Raw genomic sequence first — 20351 nt, 5'->3', positions numbered from 1 at the left:
TGTCACAGGGTAACCTTGGCCTCTGCCCCTGGTGTCTTGGAGAGCATCCTCACAGGGAGACACAGGCAGGAGACAAGCTCAGTCCTCTCTCTCTCAGCTCTATGGCCCTGGCTTGGGATGGGTTTTGGGAAAAGAGCCCTTTCCTCATACCTCCCCAGCAGAACTCATCTCTGACTGCAGGGGACCAGAGCTGAGGCATGAGGCACAACAGACCTCAGCCACTCTTCCTGAGAACATAACAGCCCCTAACACAGCCTGGAGGGGGTTATGGCTTTGGCAAAGGCCCTGGAAAGAAAAGACAACTTCACTCATTTCTTTAAAATAGATTTCTTTAATAGTTTCCATTTAATATGTTTATTTGCAGTTAGCAAATCGGCATTAATCAGGGCAGCACGAACCTCAGCAATCCATGGGGACAGTGCACACTTCCAGAGGTATTTGTTAGTGCCAGGGGTCCCACCTCCCTCCCGTCCCAGCCCAGAGCCCGTTGGCACCTCCATGGGCCTGGTCCCTCTCACCATGAGATTGTTGTGGCATCTGGCATGGACAGGCATCCCAAAGGAACGTGGCCTCAGCTGGGATGTGCCTGTGACCCTCGGTGCACTGGGGCAGAGCCTTTCCCCTGGAGCCCAGCACGCTCCACCCCTGCAGCAGCTGCCAGGGGTTTCTTCCCTGTGCCCTTCTCTGCCCAGGCAGCCCAAAAGCAAAGCCCAGCCTCTGCTCCCAGGCCCGGGAGGAACCCCAGAGATGGCGTGGGCTCAGCTCAGCTTCCCCCGGCCCACGGGCAAGGCCAGAGGCAGCTGGGCCCCAAACTGTCATTAAAACACAGAGGGAGTGAGACTGCAGGGTTACAGCAGCAATCAGTGGATGCACCCATTAACTACGCTGTGGAAAAGGCATCCCTTAACTTAAAAGCCTTTTAATTTGAAGCATTTATTTTAAGTGTACATCTATTACAGTTAAGAAGAAGCAAAGATACACCAAAAACACAAATACCCAAGAACAAAAAAAGTACAGATGAGAAAGAAATGAGCTGAGGGGAGGGAGGGGCAGGCTGGGGGTGACCTGGTGAGGAACAGAGGCGAAGCTGCCACGGCAAGGAGCTCCCCAGGGTACCCTCACCAGAGCAGGATGCAGCTCCCAGGGAGGGACCCCAGGAGCTCCTGCAAGTCTGCAGCTTTATGCACAAGCTTAGCAGCTCTGACCACCCTGTGAGCCCACAGCAGGACACTGAGGTCTGGGAGAACAGAAAGGAAGGGACTTGCTCAGAGACAAGTCCTACTCCTGGGGCTGGAGCCTCCTTCACTCCTCCAGCCCCAGCACAGGGAGCCTTAGGGTGGGGTTCATGCTGCTGGCAACGAGAGGACAAAAGGCTGCAGCTCTGGGACATCCTCATCCCTCTGGAGCCTGGACAGAGCTGAAGTCATCTCGTCAAATAAATTAGAAAATGTTAAAAAAATTCAGATGTGTGTTTCAAAGCTGGTTTCTTTTAGCTGTAGCTGCAAGACATGTTTCTGACTTAAATGTAGTGGCTTAAGGGTAGCGTATCTCGTTCCTGGGTATCGGAATGTGTTGGAGCAACATGGTGTTGGTGAGCAGGCAGGGCACACGCAGGTTTGGCAACCAAGACTGCCAAAACCCCATTCCCCCTTTCCAACATATCCTACAAAGTTACTTTCAACCAGGAGTGTTTATTCCCAGCATTTAACACATTCTGATTAAAACAGATCCAGGAAAAAACTGACATCTCCAGTAAATATTGCACTTTCAAGATTAATGTGTGTGTTGATATTAAGGGCTGAAAGCAGAGACTGACATAAGACTTCCAGGCATAGCAGGTTAACATCAAGAGCAATGGTCCTGAAAAGGATTTTAAAACCAGATTAGTTACCCAAGAAGGGACAAGCCGCAAGTTTAAAAAATTAGTACATTTTAATGCTAGTGCTCCATGAAAAGCCAACCCCTGTTGCAATTCCACCACTGCTGAAATGTCTCTGTTCTCCAGCACTGCCAAACGCCTCCGGATGGGAAGGATCTGCAGGAAGGACAGCAGGAGCAGAGGTTCTCTCCTAATGCACAGATAGATTTAGTACCAAACGATCCAAAAGGCGATGGTAAAGAGGTGACTGGAGCTGGGGCTCTCAGGAATTAAAAGCACACACACGCACACACACTCATGCTCTAACCAACCCCAAAGCCCTGATTCCAAAGCCCGGCGGAAGAGTTAACACCTGCAGGGAGTCCTCGTGGTGGCTTTGCACGTGGCTGGTGGTGGAGTCCTGCTCAGATGGGCTCCTTGGACCTCGCACTTGGAGGGCAATTGCTGTGCTTTTTGACTTGCTCATCCTGGCAGCCCTGAGAGAGCCACACCTCAACCAGCACATACAGAGAAGAGAACCCTCACGCCAGCAAAACCCCTTCTGCCAGCCCCGCCGGACTGGGAGAGAGGAAAAAAAATAATACAGGCTGGTTTGTGCAGGTGATTATTTTTATCCCAGAACAACTGGAAGATACATCCCTGAATGTGTTGCCCAGAGAGCTGTCCGAGTCTCACAGGTCAGAGCTGGGGGCCGGCAGGGGCGGGGGTGGGACGACGCTCCGCAGCTCCGAGCTGCACACGCACACTACACAGCGTATCCCTGAAAATCCCCGCGCTGCGAGGGACCCTCGAGCTGTCCATCAGAAGCTGGAGGCGGGAATTACTCCTCGGAGAAGTCTCTGTCAATGTCCATGTACGCCTCGTCGATGTAGCTGACTATGGCACAGGGGGACGTCCGGTCCGGACTGAGCAGTATCGAAACAGTCTCTTTCCAGTAGGTAAAACTAATACAGGAGCTCTGTGGGCACACACAACAGGGGGTCAGTGCAGGCCACAGCAGGGAACACTTCCCAGAGCACAAAATCACTTCCTGTTCAGCCCGAGTTACCCAGCCTCACAGTGTGACCAACATTTTGGGTTCCCCACTCCGCCCTCTCTCCCTGGGTGTTGCACAGTACACCCTCTACAACCAGCTGCCCACTCTCCAGATGCAGACAAGGACTCCCAGTGCCTCTGGCAGCTGCTAAGAGCAGCACAGGGTGACCCCAGCCTGCCTGGACCAGTACAACCATAATCCAAACTTGTCCTCTGCTGTCCAGTCCAAACACAGACTGGGACCCTGTGGTGCCGCAGATAAGCCAATGCTGGAAGTAGCTTCTGCTCCCGAGATGACACAAAAACCACCACACTCCCCACTCACACCCCTCCTGCATTATTCCCTCAAAGCCAAAAGGCCACCCCAGCAGCCCAACACCAGAGCACGTGTCCCCCACGTAACTGGACAGCTGCTTATTTCTACCCACCAGTGACCCAGGACAAACCAGCTGTGGCACAGAAAGCTGCAGGCTGCTCCCTTGGCTTCCAGCAGCTACATCAGATATTCTTCCTGCACTGTTTGCAACACCACAAAGAGGGAACAGTCTGGCTAAGGTGCTAACTACCCTGGGAACTGCACTCTGTCCTGCCTCCCCCTCCCTGGCCATCCTGCCAGCCCTGCCTCTCCACCCCACTCAGCACTGGCAAATCTCACTTCTGTGTGCCAGAGCCAGAACCTCAGGCTCTGTTTCCAGGGAAGCTCAGCATCTGCCTTGTGGCAGCCTGACTGAGGTGTGAAAAGCACCACAGAGCTACACTGGGGGCAGAACTTCCTCCCTTCCCAACCTCCCATTTCTGCCAGGGGACTGGCAGACAGGTGCTGCCCTGCTAGGAGGATCACATACATTTTCTAAGCAGGTGCTGTCTTTATCCTTGTTGAGGTAATGCTGCTGCCAGAATCGCAGGAGACTGTGGAAGTTGTTCAGGATGAAGCCAGGGTATTTTTCTGTGTATTCCATCTGTTGCAAGGTGCGCAGATAAAAAGGGAGTTTTTCTTTCCTTCGGGCCAGCATTAGGATAACTAAACTTGTGTTCAAACAACTGACATTTTCCTGGAAGTAAAAATGACACAGCAAAAAAATCTAAATACCAAGATAGCTGTTGTATACATGCCCCTATAAAACAAGCCTATGGAAAGCACACAGTGGAAATGTTCCTGCACACGGCAAGGAAAAAGGGACATGGGTGTCCTCCAAGGAAAGGAGGCTCCTCCCTGCTCACCACTGCAGTCCCAGTAAGGCAAGTGCAAGGTCCCTGGCAGCTCTTTACCTGTGTAAGTGTCTGTACATGGATAATATTGATGAGACGGAAGAGGAAGGACATTCTCATGGACATCTGGGACATGTAGGACAAGAGGCGGCACTCGGACAGGACCTCTGCAACTGCAGCAAGAGGAGAAACACAATCACCGGGTGCTGGAGGCTCGGACACACTGATCCAAGCACCAGGGCAGTAAGAACCAGTGCTCAAACCTTCCAGGTGCCATTTCCTTGTCTAACCCCCAAAGTGTCAAAGCCCAGATTTAAATTAACCATTACCAGCCCTGAACACCCCCCAGCCCCACCCCACTGCTTCCTGTTCACCTTTAGCATCAGACTGATTCTCAAAGCGGTCCAGGGACAGCGTGATGCAGCGAACGAGCATGTTTGAGTCCACCAGAGAGCTGTTGATCTGATTTAAAAATATCTGGAACTGAACAGAAACTCTGTTTAGTGTTGAATTTAAAAGATTGAAATATAATTATACTCAAGGTCATTACCTTCAAGGTAAGAGGAGATATCACTCCCAGCCCTGCCTCACCCCACCCAAGCCAACACTGGCACTGAGGGCTGACCAAAGGATCCCTTAAAAACACTATCAATGAAAAATGCCATCCTGGCATCCCTAAAAACTTTTTTGAAGCTATGCCACTCCAATGAAAGTGAGATTTCATACACTGTTTAGAAAGAGGGGGAAATCCTGCAGCTCCATATTCTCCTACGCGGATTTTGTACAAGCAGACAGCGCTAGGGGAGGAATACAGTGAGGAGTCACACAGAATGAGAGCTAAACCAGTCAGAGATCAATAAACAGGAAGCACAGAGGAAATTTAAAGATATCCTCTAGAATGTTTGAGTTCATTTACTAGAGAAAAACCCCCAAAACAAATACAGCTTTCTTTTAAATACTTTCTCCAAAGTCTACCAGGCCTAACAGCAATGAGAGGAAAAATTACAGCAACAAAAGCAAGATAAGGCCAATCAGAACCTCCCCACCAGCTGATGGTAAATGTCCAAAATGCACAAGAGCATGAAACCACTTTGCATAGAGCTGCCCATTGATGTGCAGCTCAATTTTACAGTTAATTACATAAGCCATGGCTTCTGAAAGTGTCTCTAAATGCAAATAACATCAAATATCAACCTCTGTTTGCAGTATCAAGTATTTTAAGCCTTACTCATGAAGGAATTCCCACTGCAAGCTCCAGTAAAAGATTTTTTTGGACCTGTCTCAATGTCCACAATTATCACTTAACCACAAATCTGGCAACTGCACAGGAAATGTTCTGCTACCCTTGAGCCTGACCTTAGGCCTGCCTGATGATGGAATAGGCAATGTTTGCTGACCAGCTCAGCACTCACTGTCTCAGGACAGCTGGAGCACTGCTGAAAACACTGAGGGGCTTTGGCAACCCAGCCCTTAGTGTTTACTGTGCCCCGAGCTCTGAAACTACACCAAACCCAAATGAAGCTGAGTTTTAGTGCTATGTTTGGTTATAAAAGGGTGTAATTTGAACCACAGGGGACAGCTTTTACAAATATTTACCTTCTCATCTGTGTTGATGTATTTGTTGAACCTCTTGAATGCATCAATATTGAATTTCATCAGCTCTCCCAGAAGGTCAAAGTAACTCTGAAGCACATCCCGTGACTTGCACTCACTATCAACAATGCAGTAGAGAATATGCTGGCAAGGGAGGAAAACATGTTATTGCCACAGCAGCACAACACAGACTCTGATTTAATCAGTATTTAAAGCATTTATCTGCAAGTTCTTGGGCGACTCAATGCCACGACACCAAACTAAATACAACAATTCAGATGAGTCTCCTGTTAAAATGAGTTCCCAGTGATGCAGGTTATACAAATGGCCACATCTGGCTGCCACAAGCAGAATTCACAGGTATTTTTTGTAAGTGTTCCCAGTATTTGTCACAGTTACACAGGAATAAGGGCCAGTTTTTTCATTGATTATTATTGTCTCATTTATTATTATTGTTTCATTTATTATTATTATAGTTTCATTTTATTATTATTGTTCACATTATTATTAATGTTATTTTCCATATTATTGTTCATATTATTATAAATGTATTCATATTATTGTCAATTTGTTTATTATTTTATTATTATTATTGTTCATTTATTAGAGGTATCGTTCATTTATTATTATTGTGATTTCTCCAGTGATCCTGACTGATCTCCCTGAGTGTTCATTCCCCCACTGCTGCAAGGGGGCAGCTTGAGTGACTTTCATCTCCCTGCTGAGTTTTAAACCCAGCATAATATTTAACACTACATTTTTATCCATTTTTGGTTCACAGCAGATAAATCCTTCTGGATTGCTACGGAGGATGCCTGACATAAATTTACTTACCTCCAGGAGTCCTCTCTTGAGGAGGAACATCTGGTCTGCATAGGAGGTGGTGCCTCGCAGAAAACTTTCCACCGCCCTTGCTTGCCAAAACCTGAGAAAGAGAAGAAAGGAGGTGTTGGTTTTGGGGCAGAGAAGTACTTGATCACAACTGCAATTTAAATCCAGTTTCCTGAACTGTTTCAATCCACTCTGAAGCTGGAGGCAGACCTGTTGATCCTGCAGAAAATCACTGGCTGTGATTTCTTCACACCTGCACTGCCATCACAGCACAACAGAGCCAGACCTTTCCACAGCTTATTCTCCAACACCCTCAGCTGTTCTAAGCTGGACAAAACCAAAGCTACCTGCCAGGGGTCTCACACAGCTCATCAGAGGCAAAGTGAACCCACCTGAAGGAGGATTCTGCTGGCTCCTTCTTCATGACCTGAAGCAGTCTGGTCAACAAACCTCTCTTCCCATCACAGACAAGGCTCCTGCAGCAGGTGAGAAATGACAGCTGAGTGGAAGGGCTGGGCAAGCATTGAGCACTGAATCCAGTCACTGCTCCAGAGCTTTTGATGGTCAAATCTCAGTACTGAAGCAGAACAGTACAAATATTGTGCTAGTTCTACCAGCAGAAGAGCTCTCCTCACTGCCCTTGGTAAATATCTGCAATACCTGCAACATGACTTCCAAATATGTTCAAAATAAAAACTTTGTCTCCAAATTTTAATCATTTCAGAAATACCAATTCACACCTTGTGTGAAATCAAGAAAAAAAAATACGACATTCAAGCTTAGGACTGAAAAAAACCCCCTTTTTTCCCCTCAAAAAATGTAAAGGAAAGTCTAAATTCCATTTAGGAGGCAGAGCAGAGTATGGAAAGCTGTGTGGTGCATTAGCAATTTTACTTGTATTAAACAGCACCTTCAGTGAGTATCCACCTGCATTAAACTCATACAGAAATACTGCCTTGGTCTCATGCATCAAGAAAAGCACCATGAAAACTAAATGCTAAGGGTGAAAAAACCCCTAAGTTCTTCCCAATTAGACACAGTATTATGATAATGACTGTAATCTAGAAATCCTCTTAGAGAGTCCCTTTTGGAGCGAGGTAGATCTGCTCTGTGCAGACCAAGTCCCTGCTGATACCCTGGGAGCATTCTGACAAAATAAATTCTGCAAACAACTTTCCATCTGCTGAGCTTTATACATCAGAATCACGTATTAAAGAGATTATTAGATCAGAACAGTCCATCTACCAGATACTCAAATGCAACAGAAGAGGTTCTGTAAGTGGTTTAACATGTTAATCTAATTTAGCTTATTCTGGTTATTAGCTGCTCTTAAAATACTCTGAGCAGACACTTGGATGTGTTCATGCAGCCTGGAAATGGACATTTATGTGTGCACACACTGCTCCTGAATGCCAGAAGTAAGATTTAATAGCAATTACATGATTTGAGGGATGGCAGTTTACTTTCCAGGTCTGTGTGCAACGCCCAGCCTGAGGAAGGCCAGAGAGGCAGACCCAGCACATCACAGTGATGTTTGAGCCATGAACTCAATCCCCCTTTTTTAGGGGTTTTAAAGTTGCTTTTGTTTTTAAAGCACCTTATTCTGAGCACGAGCACACCTGAGATTTGCTAATGACCATCAACATCCCACAAGCCTGGACACCTCCCACTGAAAGGAGTCACTGAAATCAAAGTGTGGTGGACAGACAGAGGTCAAACAGAACAGCTGATGTCCAACTTACACTGGAAGCGCTTCCAAAACTCTTGAATTGCTGACCAGCACCCTCAGTCCCCTCTCACCTGTCAGTGTTGACCACTGCATCCACTTCAGGGATGTTGGCTTTATGGGAGATTGCACTCAGCTCATTCAGCTCCTGGCTGTTCAAAAGGAGATACTTGTTCCTAAAGCAAGACAGTGGGGGAGGAGGGAAGAAAAGCACGATGGATTCAAGAAGCAAAAATGCAATTTCATGAAAAGCAGAGGCACAGGACTACAAGGGCTGCAGGACTGGGCAAGCTTTCTCCTGGCTGCCCTTCACAGCACTCCCACTCTGCTCCCTGTACCAGGCCAGCCAGCTGCAGCTTGGGAAAACCTCTTCCAAAATTTACCAAATGCCACTTCCAACAGTGACCAGCTTTGAGATAATGGTTCTTTGCTGACTTTTTTGGGATCTTATGGTTTGTAAATATTTTCTTCTGGATAATGCTTATTTTTTAAAAAAAATCTAAGCAACATTTTGCTGAATTTCAGACCAAAATAAACATGAAATAGCAAACTTTTTCACAATTTCCTGAAATTTTTCTCCACCCTATAGTGATTGCTCTTTTTAAGTAACAAATCTCTTTCTAAGTAAGAAAGCAGAAACTGCAAAAAAGGACTCAGTCATCCTAGTCTTTTATTATCTGAACAAACCTTACCCTGGAAATATTTAAAAACATCATGAAAAGTAAAGATGCAGATAAAAATGAATATAAATCCCAGAAATGTACATAAATTCTTTATCAAATACTGAACTTTTCATAATGAAAATACATTATTTTGTCTGTAAAGTGAACTAACTGCAGAATAAATCAGACAGAGTAGAATTGCAGTCCAGGGGCTCCCTTTGCCCAATGGCAGTGTGCTCCCTGAGAGTCTTTCTGCTTGCAAGTGTTCAAAATCAGACAGCTAAGATTCTTTTTCAGGGAAGCTCAGGGGGCAGAGGATGCAGTGATGAGTGTGAGGTTCCTTCTTGTTCCCAACACTGTCCTCAGGTAAGTGCTCACTGAGGCTCTTGTGTAAAGCTTCCTTTGATGTGGACTGAACAGGTTTCTGCAAAGAGAACAGAGCCCTTCTCTCCCTGCAATAAACAGCTCTGCAAGTCTGCTTTGGACAAAGTTTCACTGAATGAACATCAGCATACAAGTACTTTGCTCTCATCTTGTCCTCAGTTAACTCAGCTTATCTGTGACTTCACAGAAAGTTCATGTAATTATTTAAATCGCCCAATAGATTCCACACATTCCACTTGCTCAAAAGTTACAGCTGGGAGCTGTTTTCTGCTCAAACAAGCTTGAGATCTTTGTAGCAGCCACTTAAGTAGTAACATCACCTGTAGAGATTTTATTGGAAAACCTGGAGTGACTCCCAGGCAAACAATGTCTAGCATGAAGTATTTACAAGAGGTCAGCATTCCTTCCCTATGTCCAGCAGCTCTGCATTCTCAAAGCTAACATTCCACAATCAAAAAGGCTGATATTTTGATATTTGAAATCTATCCAAGAGGACTAAAATCCTGCACAAAAATACCAGCCTGGCTCTAGCAATGAGCAGCACCTCAAGTGCAACATGCCTCTAACACAGGAGTTTGTAAGGGACACCATCTCCCAGGACTGAATGAGAGCAACACTGATGGAATGCAGGATGCAATTCCACAAGTCTCAAACACCTCTGTACCAGCAGCACAGCATTAAATATTAAATATTAAATAACCCCAAGCAAACTGCACTACCCCTCCAATTATTCCAGCACACCCAAGTTTTCCTAAGGATTTATTTTGAAGGCAGACAGGAGATTTCTTTGTATTTCCCTGGCTCATTGTCAGCTCTCAGTAGAAGGCAAAAAAGAAGAAAGCTGCCTCCTTATTCCTTCAGCCAGAAAGTGTTAACTCATCCTGTGCATGTTTCAGCTCATCTCAACACAAGAAAAAATGGGCTGGGTTTAACCACACCAGACATATTCAGACATGCCCACCACAGAGCAAATTCTTAGGCTGTTACAGCAAGAGCTGAAAGGAACATGAAGTTTAGGGACAGTACAACATTCCCTTCATATGGAGCCTGCCCTGTGCCCAGGACACCTGGAACCACAGCCAGGCAAACAGCACCAAGCCACAACCCACCACAGCTTCTCATACTCACTCATGGTGGTCACTGAAGCTCTGAAGAAGCCTCAAGAATTGTATCTTTAAAGTAATGTCCTAAAAGGAGACAAGAAAGGTAAAAAAAAAAAAAATCACTGCTTTAGTATTTTTGGCAATCATCAGTTACCAAGCAGGCATGAAACAGCTAAATGGAAAACCTTTCCAAATCAAACTGCTTTGGACAGGAGAGCAAATGACTTGCACAAATGGAGAGGCTGCACTTCCCAAAATAGAAGTGGAGATTGCCTCCAAGCCTATGCACAAAACAGGTAATAATTCCTTCTCACTGCAAAGGCAAAAAAAGCTTAGAATTGTACTGATCAATTCAGAATGTCTAGGTTTGGAAAACTAACAAACAAACAAACAAAAAGAGTCAAACACAAAACCCAACCCCCCTAAACCTGACTGTGGCACAATTTGTACTCTGTGCCTCTCCTAGGTATCATTTCTTTGAATTTTTGTTGTCTTCTACCTCTGGCCTCCAGGGTCCAGAATTTACTCCTTCCTCAGTTCCCAAAACGGACATGTTCCTCAAAATCAACAAACTAACCAGGAGAGAGGGGAGAGGCTAAATTGGCCCTGCTACATTGCTAACATGAGCTAAGGACAGACTTCAGTGAAATCAGTAATTCCCCAAAATCTGAATGCTACCACCTCTCAAGTCACTGATTATACAAACACCCAGTTACTCAGCACAGCTCCTCAGAACTGTGTGCCAGGATGAAAACCCACTCCACAAGTGCAGAGGTTCCTCACCGGGCTGCAATCACAGTTCTGGTTGTGTCCATGCAGAACCAGGGCTGAGGCTGAGTGCTTCCTCCAGATGAGTTTGTCAAACAGGTTATTGAGGCCAGGAATGAGTCTGAACTCTGCTATCATTTTATGAACCTGGGGAACAAGAGAGGTACAAAGACGTCAGCTCCAGTCTCAAACACAGATTTCATGTAGTCTGCAAACAGATGGGCACAGTGATGTCATCCTCTGACAAAAGGATGTGAATGCTTGTCTCAAACAGCAAGTGTTTGTGTTAACCACAGTGCAGCAGTTTCCATTTGGTGGACGTGGACAGAAAACAAGACTTTGCTTTGGGATAAAGCTCTTCACCGGTGCTTCAATTAACCATCATGTCTCTGGAAGCAGCTTTGGGCATCAGGACATCACTTCTAGCACACTGAAAATGTATCTTACACCAAACAGCTGAGCTGGGGATATTCTGCAGCCACTCAATTCCCTGAGTGTCCTTTCCCTTTGCACACACAAAGGTGCAGCTCAGGCAGGCCTCTGATGACAAAAAACCCATCAATATTGGTTTTGTTCATGTGGCCTGAGCAGGAGTCCTGAGCAGAGTCCAGCAGTAACACAACCACACTACACTGCTCCTTCAGGTTAAAGAGGAGCTGAACTTTAGAGGAAAAAAAGTTAAATTGGTCAGGTTCATTTATCAGTCTGCCTGGAACATATTTTTTATTCATATAAAAAAACTAATAATTTTGGTGTGAACAGCTGCTTCAGTCCAAGCTGGGATACTTTTAATGTAAGGAATTTAGAAGATGAGGAGTAAGGGAAATAAAGTGGGATTCTTATTAGCTGTAGGCCTAGTACAAGCATTATCCCTTGAGATGTGGTTTCAAATGAAAACCACATGACTGGAATGTACAACATTCTGCAAAAATTAAGTGCCCAAGCAATGGACATGTTCCTTAAAATTAGCAAACAAAATCACTTAAAAATACCCCAGGATGTCCCAAGATCCAGAACTGTAACCAGCAGCATTTCAAGCAGATCAATCTACCTTGTTCTATTTATTCAAACACCTAAATGAATCAAAATATCTTAAGCTGATGCTGTTTTATAGGTTTTAGCTCTTGTTTGCAGCCCAGCTGATGGCTTTTGCACTCCTCTTGGCTGTAGCCACCAGGTGTCCCACCTTTATGGAAATCACATTCCTGTTGCTGGACACCTCAAATACACACCTGAGGAGCATCCAGCTCCTTCCCACCCACCCACACCGCCCTGACAGACTGCTGAGCTTGGAGTCCTCTGGTGCTCCATTATTTTGAAACGCTCTTGGACACTTAGGTTTAGTCACAGAAGCAGCTCTGAGGAATCTCTCTGAACAAAGTGCTCCCTGCAGTGCCCCTGTCCCTCCATGGCACAGGCACAACAGGAGGAAGCCAAGAGCCTGAGCTGCTTGCAGGAGCCTCAAGCCTCACTAAAGGAACAACTCTCTACACTCAGTTTTGACTCCTGAATCTGCTCCTTTCCAGATGACTCAGATTTCAAATCTGTGCAGTTCAGTTTGCTCAGCTCCGAATGCTCACCTGACCGAGCTCCTCAGTCATGCCACTGCCTCTGCATCAGTCTCTCCCAGAGCCCAAACTCATTACAATTACTCTGCCTCAGGATGCCAAGACAATCCCTGCTCTATATTCAACCTTCAAGCTACTTTGGCTTTTTCCTGCTGCCATTCAGCTTCACAGGAATTGCTCCGTTGCTTTCCCAACACTAAAACTGTCTCTGCTAAGCTGAGTTTCTGTGTGTGCAGTGTGGCTCCCTACAGCAGGAGCAAGGGAATCAGCTGATGGCTCTTCACCACAATACAGACACGCAGGACAGCCTACAAAAATACCTAAGGAGAGTAATTTAGGGTGTGACCATAATGAGAAGGCAGCGAAGGCCCAGATCTGCAGAGAAACACCACTTATTCCCAAGGGTGCGATCATCCCCAACATGGCAACAGGAGGAGCCAAGTCACTGCTACCACAGTTATCAATTTATGCAAATTAGCCAGCAATCAAGTTTAAACCAAGCATTCAGAGATTCATTTGGGAACAGGTTGAGTCTGGGAAGCTGCACCTTGCTTCAAGCAAATGCCAGACTATTATGTCAATTATTATAGCAGACTGAAGCAGGTTTGTGATGCTCTTATAAAATTCTATGTGAAATGAATCCAATCTAAAACCAGCAAGTCCTTTGGCTGCTCAGACTAGTACCACAAATCCTGTGCTTTTATTCCTTCCCAGAGAAGAGAGACTAAAAAGCAGCTGAAATGCTTGTCTGAGGGTGCTGCTGCACGCTGCTGTGCCTGCATTCCAGAGCTTCCCATGGAGAACAGCTCAGCTCCAGTCCTTCCTGTGCCTGGCTCTCAGGAAGGGCAAGGGATTCACATCTGCCACACAAGTCTTATGCAGATTAAGGAATGAAGGATGTAGCATCTGTTTTAGAGGTAGAGGATTTCATAAAACAAAACAAAAAAAAAAGGACAACCCGCCCCTCCAAACCAACTCCCCCAAAAACAAAAAACAAAACAAAACAAAACAAAACTCTAAAACAAACAACAAACAAAAAACCCTGGCTCTGGACAAAAAGTGTTTGGGAATGCAGTAATCAAATCCTTCCAAGAATTCAACTGAAGTCCTGAATCAGTCCTGGGAAGAAGTGAACTGCAGGCCACCTTTATCCTTAGTTTCTCCATCTGCATGGGGGCAGAAATAGCAGATGAAGGATAAGAGTTGTGTTCCCAGGAAATTAAAACATAACTTCATCTTCAAAGCTAGCTGCTTCAGCAGCAGATTTTTTGCCTTGTCAGATTTGACAGGAACACACCAGAAGTGACCCAGGGAGGGAAGGAATCCAGCACCTCCAGCTGCAGCAGGATGAGTGCAGGGAGCAAGCAGTTTCTGCAGAATCTATAAACCTGCATTCTTGTGGGGAACTCAGGCAGGAATGAATTATCTGCCCTGATACAATGGAAAAGAAAAAGTCCTTCTAATAGATCCATGTTCTGCTAGCTTCAGTTATGTTTTGGGCTTTGCTTACGTTTTATTTCATGCCTAACAGAAACAGCACTTCTAAAAGGAATGACAATATTATTAGGAGTTTTTTATGGTAGTGACTGTGGTTTCTGCAAGAATTACTGGTCCTCTCTGCTTCCTCTTATGCAGAATCTGCTTCTCTAATGCCAAGTGTGTGCTTAGAATCACAAAATCCCAGGATGGCTTGGGATGGAAAGGATGTTGAAGCCCATCTCATTCCCCTGCCATGGGCAGGGACACCTTCCACCAGACCAGACTGCTCCAAGCCCCAGCCCTGAACACTTCCAGGGATGGGAGGTCCTCAAGCTCCGCTGTAGGTTTGGAGGAACAGGTGAGTTTTGTTTGGGACTGAGCTACAACAGCACCTGTATTCAGATTGAGAGATTTAGGAGATTGCCCTGTGACTGATACCCTGGGAGGTTACTACCAGAGAACAAAATAATCCAGATAAATGTGCCCCAACCCCCGCCCACAACACAGCCTCTGCTGCCTAACACAACAGCCTTTCAATAACTCACACCAGCCTGGCCCTCCCAGCGTCCAGGACATCTGAATGCCCCTGCTATGCCAAGCTCTGCTGAGCTGAGCAGACTGCCAAAGCTGGAAACCTGTCAAAACTTCACCAAGGATTGCTTTGCTTTTCCCTTCACAACCTGCTTTTGACCCATTTAAATCAAACTGCAGCTGAGCTGCAGTGACTGGTTCTTCATAAGCCTGTGTGAGGCAGGGAGCAATTTTGGGTTTTTTTTTAATTTCAAAAGGGAGAAAGGCAAAGGAACAGATGAGTGGGATTTGCAGGCAGTGACCAGTGCAGACAGCACTGAAGTGCACCTTTCCAGCTGGGAGTTTAACAGCATGCTCACACTTTGCCAAGTCATGGCAATATGCTGCAAAAATCATCCAGAGCATTTCCAAAAGTGAAAGCAGCCAAAGAAGGGTAAGGCCTGAAGGGGCTCCATCCAAACTGGCCACCAGGAGAGGGGGAGAACACCTGACTGCAGCTCCTGCAGCATCCAGGTACCCACACACTTCCTGCATCCTCCTGCACCAGAGCAGAGCTCTGCAGAGCAGGGTGTGACCAGCCCTGGTCCCAGTGAAACGCTGCCTGTTTCTGGGCAGGGCTGCCAGGATGGACTGCCCAGCTTTGTACCTTGAGCTCTGCCCTGGCATTTCCGTGTCCACGACCTCACTCATGAGCACTCAGGTTTAAAGAGACACCAACTGTGAGTGTGAGCATCTGCTGGGGCTCACCTGATTCCTCTGCCTGCCCATGAGCAGCACACAGAGAACATACAGCACCTCCAGCTTGTACATGATCTCGTGCATGATCTTCATGGACTGGGGCAGCTGTGTCCTTGTGGAGGTGTTGGCCAGTCCACTCTCATCTGAAGACTCTGGAAAAGATGGCAAAGATGTGAGGCTGAGGCAGCTTCAACAGGAAAGGATTTGTTACTCTAACACTGAACACTGCAGACGCAGGAGCAGCACACATCTGCTGGAATTTTCTTCTTAACAAAAAATAGTAATGTACAGCAAATAACCAATTTGAATTACATGCTAGAGAAAAAATATAGCTGAAAATTTAGAGGAGATAAAATCAGATTTTAAAATTCTTTTTCCATACCAAACTAAATGGCAGCATCTCCTTGAAATAAATAGGCTCACCTAAGGAATTAATAGACTACTGCACCAGGGCATGGCAGAAAGGTAATAAAAGTAGATGGGAGATTATCAGAAGCACTTACTATTAAATCTATTTTCATTTCATACCTCAGTACCACTTTTCTTAGGCCACAGTTAAATAAATTTCATGACCTTAGAGAGAATTACCCTGCTAAGAGCAGAAACAGGAATATGAAGTACTTTGAGTTCTACCAGACGTACACTGCATTTTTGTCATACCAAAGGGTGAAGAAACAAACCACACATCCACACATGTGCTCCAAAGCATTTTCCTAAGGTTGTATTAACACTTCCACTAGAATAATTGTTTTTTTTTCCAATTAACTTCCTTAATTTAGCTGGAACTCTCTTTCCTTTTTAAAGAAGGGGCCACTTGCTTGGTATGAAGCATATGAACCCAAAGTCACGAGCCAAAGTTTTAGAATAAAATGCTGGTGAAGCCACTTACCTCAGGAGGGTTATTTTACTCACTCCAGAGGAGATCAGGGCTGAGGATGCACAGCCCTTCAGTGCTAGTTAGGCATGCAAAGGGCACACATTGCTGGAGGGTCTCTCCTTTGGCTAATTTTAATTCAGTAAAAAAATCAGTGCTACATGAGAACAAAACAGCAGTCAGACCTAAATGTTGATATGTGAGTCCTCCGTGCAAGAAAAGGGGAATCAGGAGCACATGACAGGAAAAGCAACACGTGGCAAACCCTGAGCAAGGTTAAGACATGCCTCAGCTGCTGCTGGGTGGAGGGATGCAAGCCAGGTACCTGTACTGCTCTGCTCTGCCTCTTCATTTGCCACTCTCATCAGTGCATCCAGCACCAGGGCATTGTCCAGCCACGTGTACCACTCCTCCAGCTCCTGCAGGAAGCTGGAAGTCCCTGTTGTTTCAGACACCTTCCTTGTGGCCAGTTTGCACAACCTCTCGATGAAGCCTGGAATATTCAGAAGTGTAGCTGAAAAAAATAAAGAGAAACAATTTTATTACAGTGTAAGATCACCACAAGGTACCAGCACATCTACTTTAGGAATACAGAAGTGTGTGGTTAAAAAGATCTGGTTAAAAAGATCTGAAGATGGAAGAACTCAGCACACTCTCCTGTTAAGGACTGGAAGAGAGCATCCATACCCCAGCAATAATTCAGCTGCTCTCCAGTCTTACCAAGGAACTGATGTGGCTGAAAACCAAGCTGGCAAAAATGAAGCAGCAGCCTTTGGAAGGGGCAGCCCCACCTCCCCTTTTCTCCTTCTTGGTGTTGGTCTGTAGTGACTGAACTGGCCCCCTGCAGCAGTGGGGAGGAAATCTGACAGCTTTTCAAGTAAAAGGTTCCTGAATCAGCTCCTCATGGAGCAAAACAGGTGGAGAACACACCACAGCAGCCCCAGGTGTGGGGGCTTTAACTGTGGAGCTGCACCCTCAGACAGAGCAGTGCAAGGACAGAAGTCACTGCTCTGCGAAATGTTTGGGGAGGTGCAGTTTGCCTTCAAAAACAACTTAATTACAGGACCTGTTTATTAAAGATACATGGCTAAAGCTTCACTTCCCACTTGCAGGGGCAAGGAGAAAAGGACAAAGATTTTGGCCATGAATATTACATGAAAGAGTTGCATCTCTGAAAGAATAAGCTCCCTGATAAAATTTTTAAAATAGAATATACTGTACAGCCTTAGAATCAGTCTCTGATTGTGCCCATAAAAAATGATTAGCTAAACATTTGCTTGGCATGGGCCTATGCAAATATCTGCTTCAGAAGCCCAAAAGCTGTTCAGTACAGCAAGAGCTGAAAACAGCAGATTCTACATCTGATGGTACTTTAACTTTTTCAATTCCCACTCATCCTTCTAGGCAAGACTTCTGCACCTGAGAAGTACTCAGCACAATAAGCAAAGCTGCACTGTGCCCAAAGTTCAGGCTGAGATCAGCCCCACAGATTTCCAAGGCTGGTTTGTTAACACTGGGCAACAAAACTAATACCAAACACACTACTCTTTTTGATAAAGACAAGACATCCTGTTCAGGACAACATCAGATAAAATCAGAGAAGGAACTGCTCTAACAGCAACCACACTGCAGGCAGCTTTAGTTCAGGAATTCATATTTTATGGAGGACACAGAATTATTGAGAGCTGATAATGGGAAGTCCATGGATGTGGCTAAGGCACAGAAAACAAATCCAATTATTTTAAGCCACTCAGAGAATGCTGAAATGATGGAAGTTAACCCACCTAATTACCAACACCACATGAAACCAAATGCTACAAAGTTTCACTAACAGGAAACATTATTTTCAGGAAACAATCTGAGGGGAGTGAATCAAGAAAAATGCTTCGTAAGACACAACACTTCCAGTATCTTTCAGAAACATAACACTGTGTGACATTGAGAAGAGGAAAACTTTAAACATTGCTGAGATTTTTCTGATTTGTTACAGCACAACAATTACCTTGATTAATTTCAGCTCGGGAAGGGCCCAGGTTTTTTTTCTGCTGGGCATTTTTGGCCAGAAGCGTGTGCTTGTCATCACTGCCCGTGTCGAGCTCTGAGATGGTGACAGCCAGGATCCTGCAGAAGTTGGCCAGCTGCTGCTGGTCAAAGCTGGACACCAGGCTCGCCAGGTTGGGAATATCATCCAGCTGGATCATTTCCTGGAGGAGGCAACAGCAGCTCAGTCACATGGGATGGTCAGTAAGAGAACACAGGCAGATCCTCCCTGGGGAGCTCTCTGGGTTATTCCAGTGTAGCAAAGGAGAAGCAGCTGGGATTTGCAGAGGTTTAGCAATTCCAAAAGTACAGATATCCATATTTTAAATACTATTTTTATATTTACAAAAAAATGTGGAGGCCTTTTTTTAACTAAAAAAACCCACAAAACCACAACCTGATTTAATACATAAATTATGATTAGGTATTACTTCAATTTTGTTTTCCAATCCTGTCTTTTCTTTGAAACTCACAGATAATAACTTCTAAATTATTTCTCAGTCTTTTCATCAGAAGTTCTTTTTAATTAAAAGATGTTGAAAACAGCTTTCAGAAAAAAAATTGTTCAGATAAACTAAGCTTGTTTCCTATTTCAGGAAGTACATCAACCTCAATCTTATTCTAAATAATAAAGTATTAAGTTACAGACTCCTGGCCTTCTCCACAAAATGTACACAGACTCTATTCAGTCAAGGTTTTCCCAAGGTTACACCTCGAGTATTTTACTTGCATCACATCAGGGCACTGAGCTGCAACTGATGCTGGCAAATAAGTGCAATAACCTGGTTTGTGCAGAAGATTTAAGCACCCTGTGTCCCCAGCCTACAACTTCTCACAGAGGTGAAAAACACCCAGGAATACACAGGATACCTCCCAGATATGAGGAAGACAAGTGAAGTATGTCAAATACAATCAGCAGGCAAGGATGAAAACTGAATCTACATGAGGTTCATTTTCTTTGTGATACGGGCTATTCTTGAATGACTCAGGGCATGGGGGGACAGCTGCCACCATTCTCTGAACTGGGTAAAAGCACTACAAGTATGACACCACAGGAATAGTTTGGCTTCTTTATGAGAAGTGATTGAAGTTAATTACCACTGTGAACAGGCAGGTTTCAAATAAGCTACAAGAAGTGAGAATGGCAGCTTAGAGGACCACCCTCAGCAACTCTTCAAAGAAACAGCTCTCCTCCACTGGGCTGCAAAGCCATACAAATGATATTAAGAAAGTAGTAACTAACCTTTTTAACTCCCAGGATATCTTCAATAAGCGTTGCAGTTTGTAGGAATGTCTTTTTGTTTGTCATCAGTGTAAACAGGAACAACACAAAGTCGTTTCTCTCTGCCAGCCGCCTTGTGACTCCTTCCGTCTGGAAATGAGCACACACAGGGCCCGGTGAGAGCCCATCCCGAGCAGCCACACGGCACAGCACAGGCAGGACAGCCCTACAGATGATGTGGTGCTGAGCCAGCTGCTCCTGAAACCGGGGAATGTTGTGTTTGTGGCAATTGAAATACTCTCCAGACCTGGTTTGGAGTCAACGTGGCGCTGGCAACAATGCCAGGATGAGAGGCTTCACCTCGAGGCAGCTCTTTCCCTGTCTGAGTCTAAAGCTAACCCTGCCTGCCTGGGCACACACCACAGGGGCTGGGCTCTGCTCTGCACACAAGCTGTGACCAGCTCCATGCCATGGTCTGCACACACAGCAGCTCCTAAACCCTCAGCACTGCTGTCTGAGCAACCTGGATCAAGCGCCGGCCTGAAAGAACGGGGTGACGAACACCAGAGTCAGACTGAGGCATGGAAAGCCAAGTCTAAGGCTGCCTCTCATGCTCTGAGCTCTGCTGAGAGCACAGCCAGGCTTTCCTGGAACTCACAGCCACATCCTCACTGCTTGCAAAGCTGCGTCTTATCCATGAGACATATTC

At 45.5% G+C, this 20351-nt stretch overlaps 1 protein-coding gene across 1 annotated transcript in view; it reads right to left on the bottom strand.

Moving 5' to 3' along the window:
- Window positions 1–311: 311 nt before the first annotated feature.
- LOC119710059 (transient receptor potential cation channel subfamily C member 4 associated protein) overlaps window positions 312–20351 on the bottom strand; it is a 35800-nt gene continuing 15760 nt past the window's right edge. Inside the window, exons 6-19 of the mRNA XM_038158583.1 lie at window positions 19664–19792; window positions 18383–18584; window positions 16706–16894; window positions 15516–15658; window positions 11206–11337; window positions 10448–10506; window positions 8348–8449; window positions 6940–7023; window positions 6551–6641; window positions 5720–5860; window positions 4498–4606; window positions 4184–4296; window positions 3760–3966; window positions 312–2837 (exon numbers count right to left, since the gene is read on the bottom strand). Coding sequence (XP_038014511.1) covers window positions 2700–2837; window positions 3760–3966; window positions 4184–4296; window positions 4498–4606; window positions 5720–5860; window positions 6551–6641; window positions 6940–7023; window positions 8348–8449; window positions 10448–10506; window positions 11206–11337; window positions 15516–15658; window positions 16706–16894; window positions 18383–18584; window positions 19664–19792 — 1839 coding nt within the window. The 3' untranslated portion in view covers window positions 312–2699. The remainder of the gene's footprint in view (window positions 2838–3759; window positions 3967–4183; window positions 4297–4497; window positions 4607–5719; window positions 5861–6550; window positions 6642–6939; window positions 7024–8347; window positions 8450–10447; window positions 10507–11205; window positions 11338–15515; window positions 15659–16705; window positions 16895–18382; window positions 18585–19663; window positions 19793–20351) is intronic.

This window comes from Motacilla alba, chromosome 20, assembly GCF_015832195.1.
Source record: "Motacilla alba alba isolate MOTALB_02 chromosome 20, Motacilla_alba_V1.0_pri, whole genome shotgun sequence".
Taxonomy (NCBI): domain Eukaryota; kingdom Metazoa; phylum Chordata; class Aves; order Passeriformes; family Motacillidae; genus Motacilla; species Motacilla alba.
Note: the sequence above shows the minus strand (reverse complement) of the source record. Positions and strands in the feature narration are given on the sequence as shown.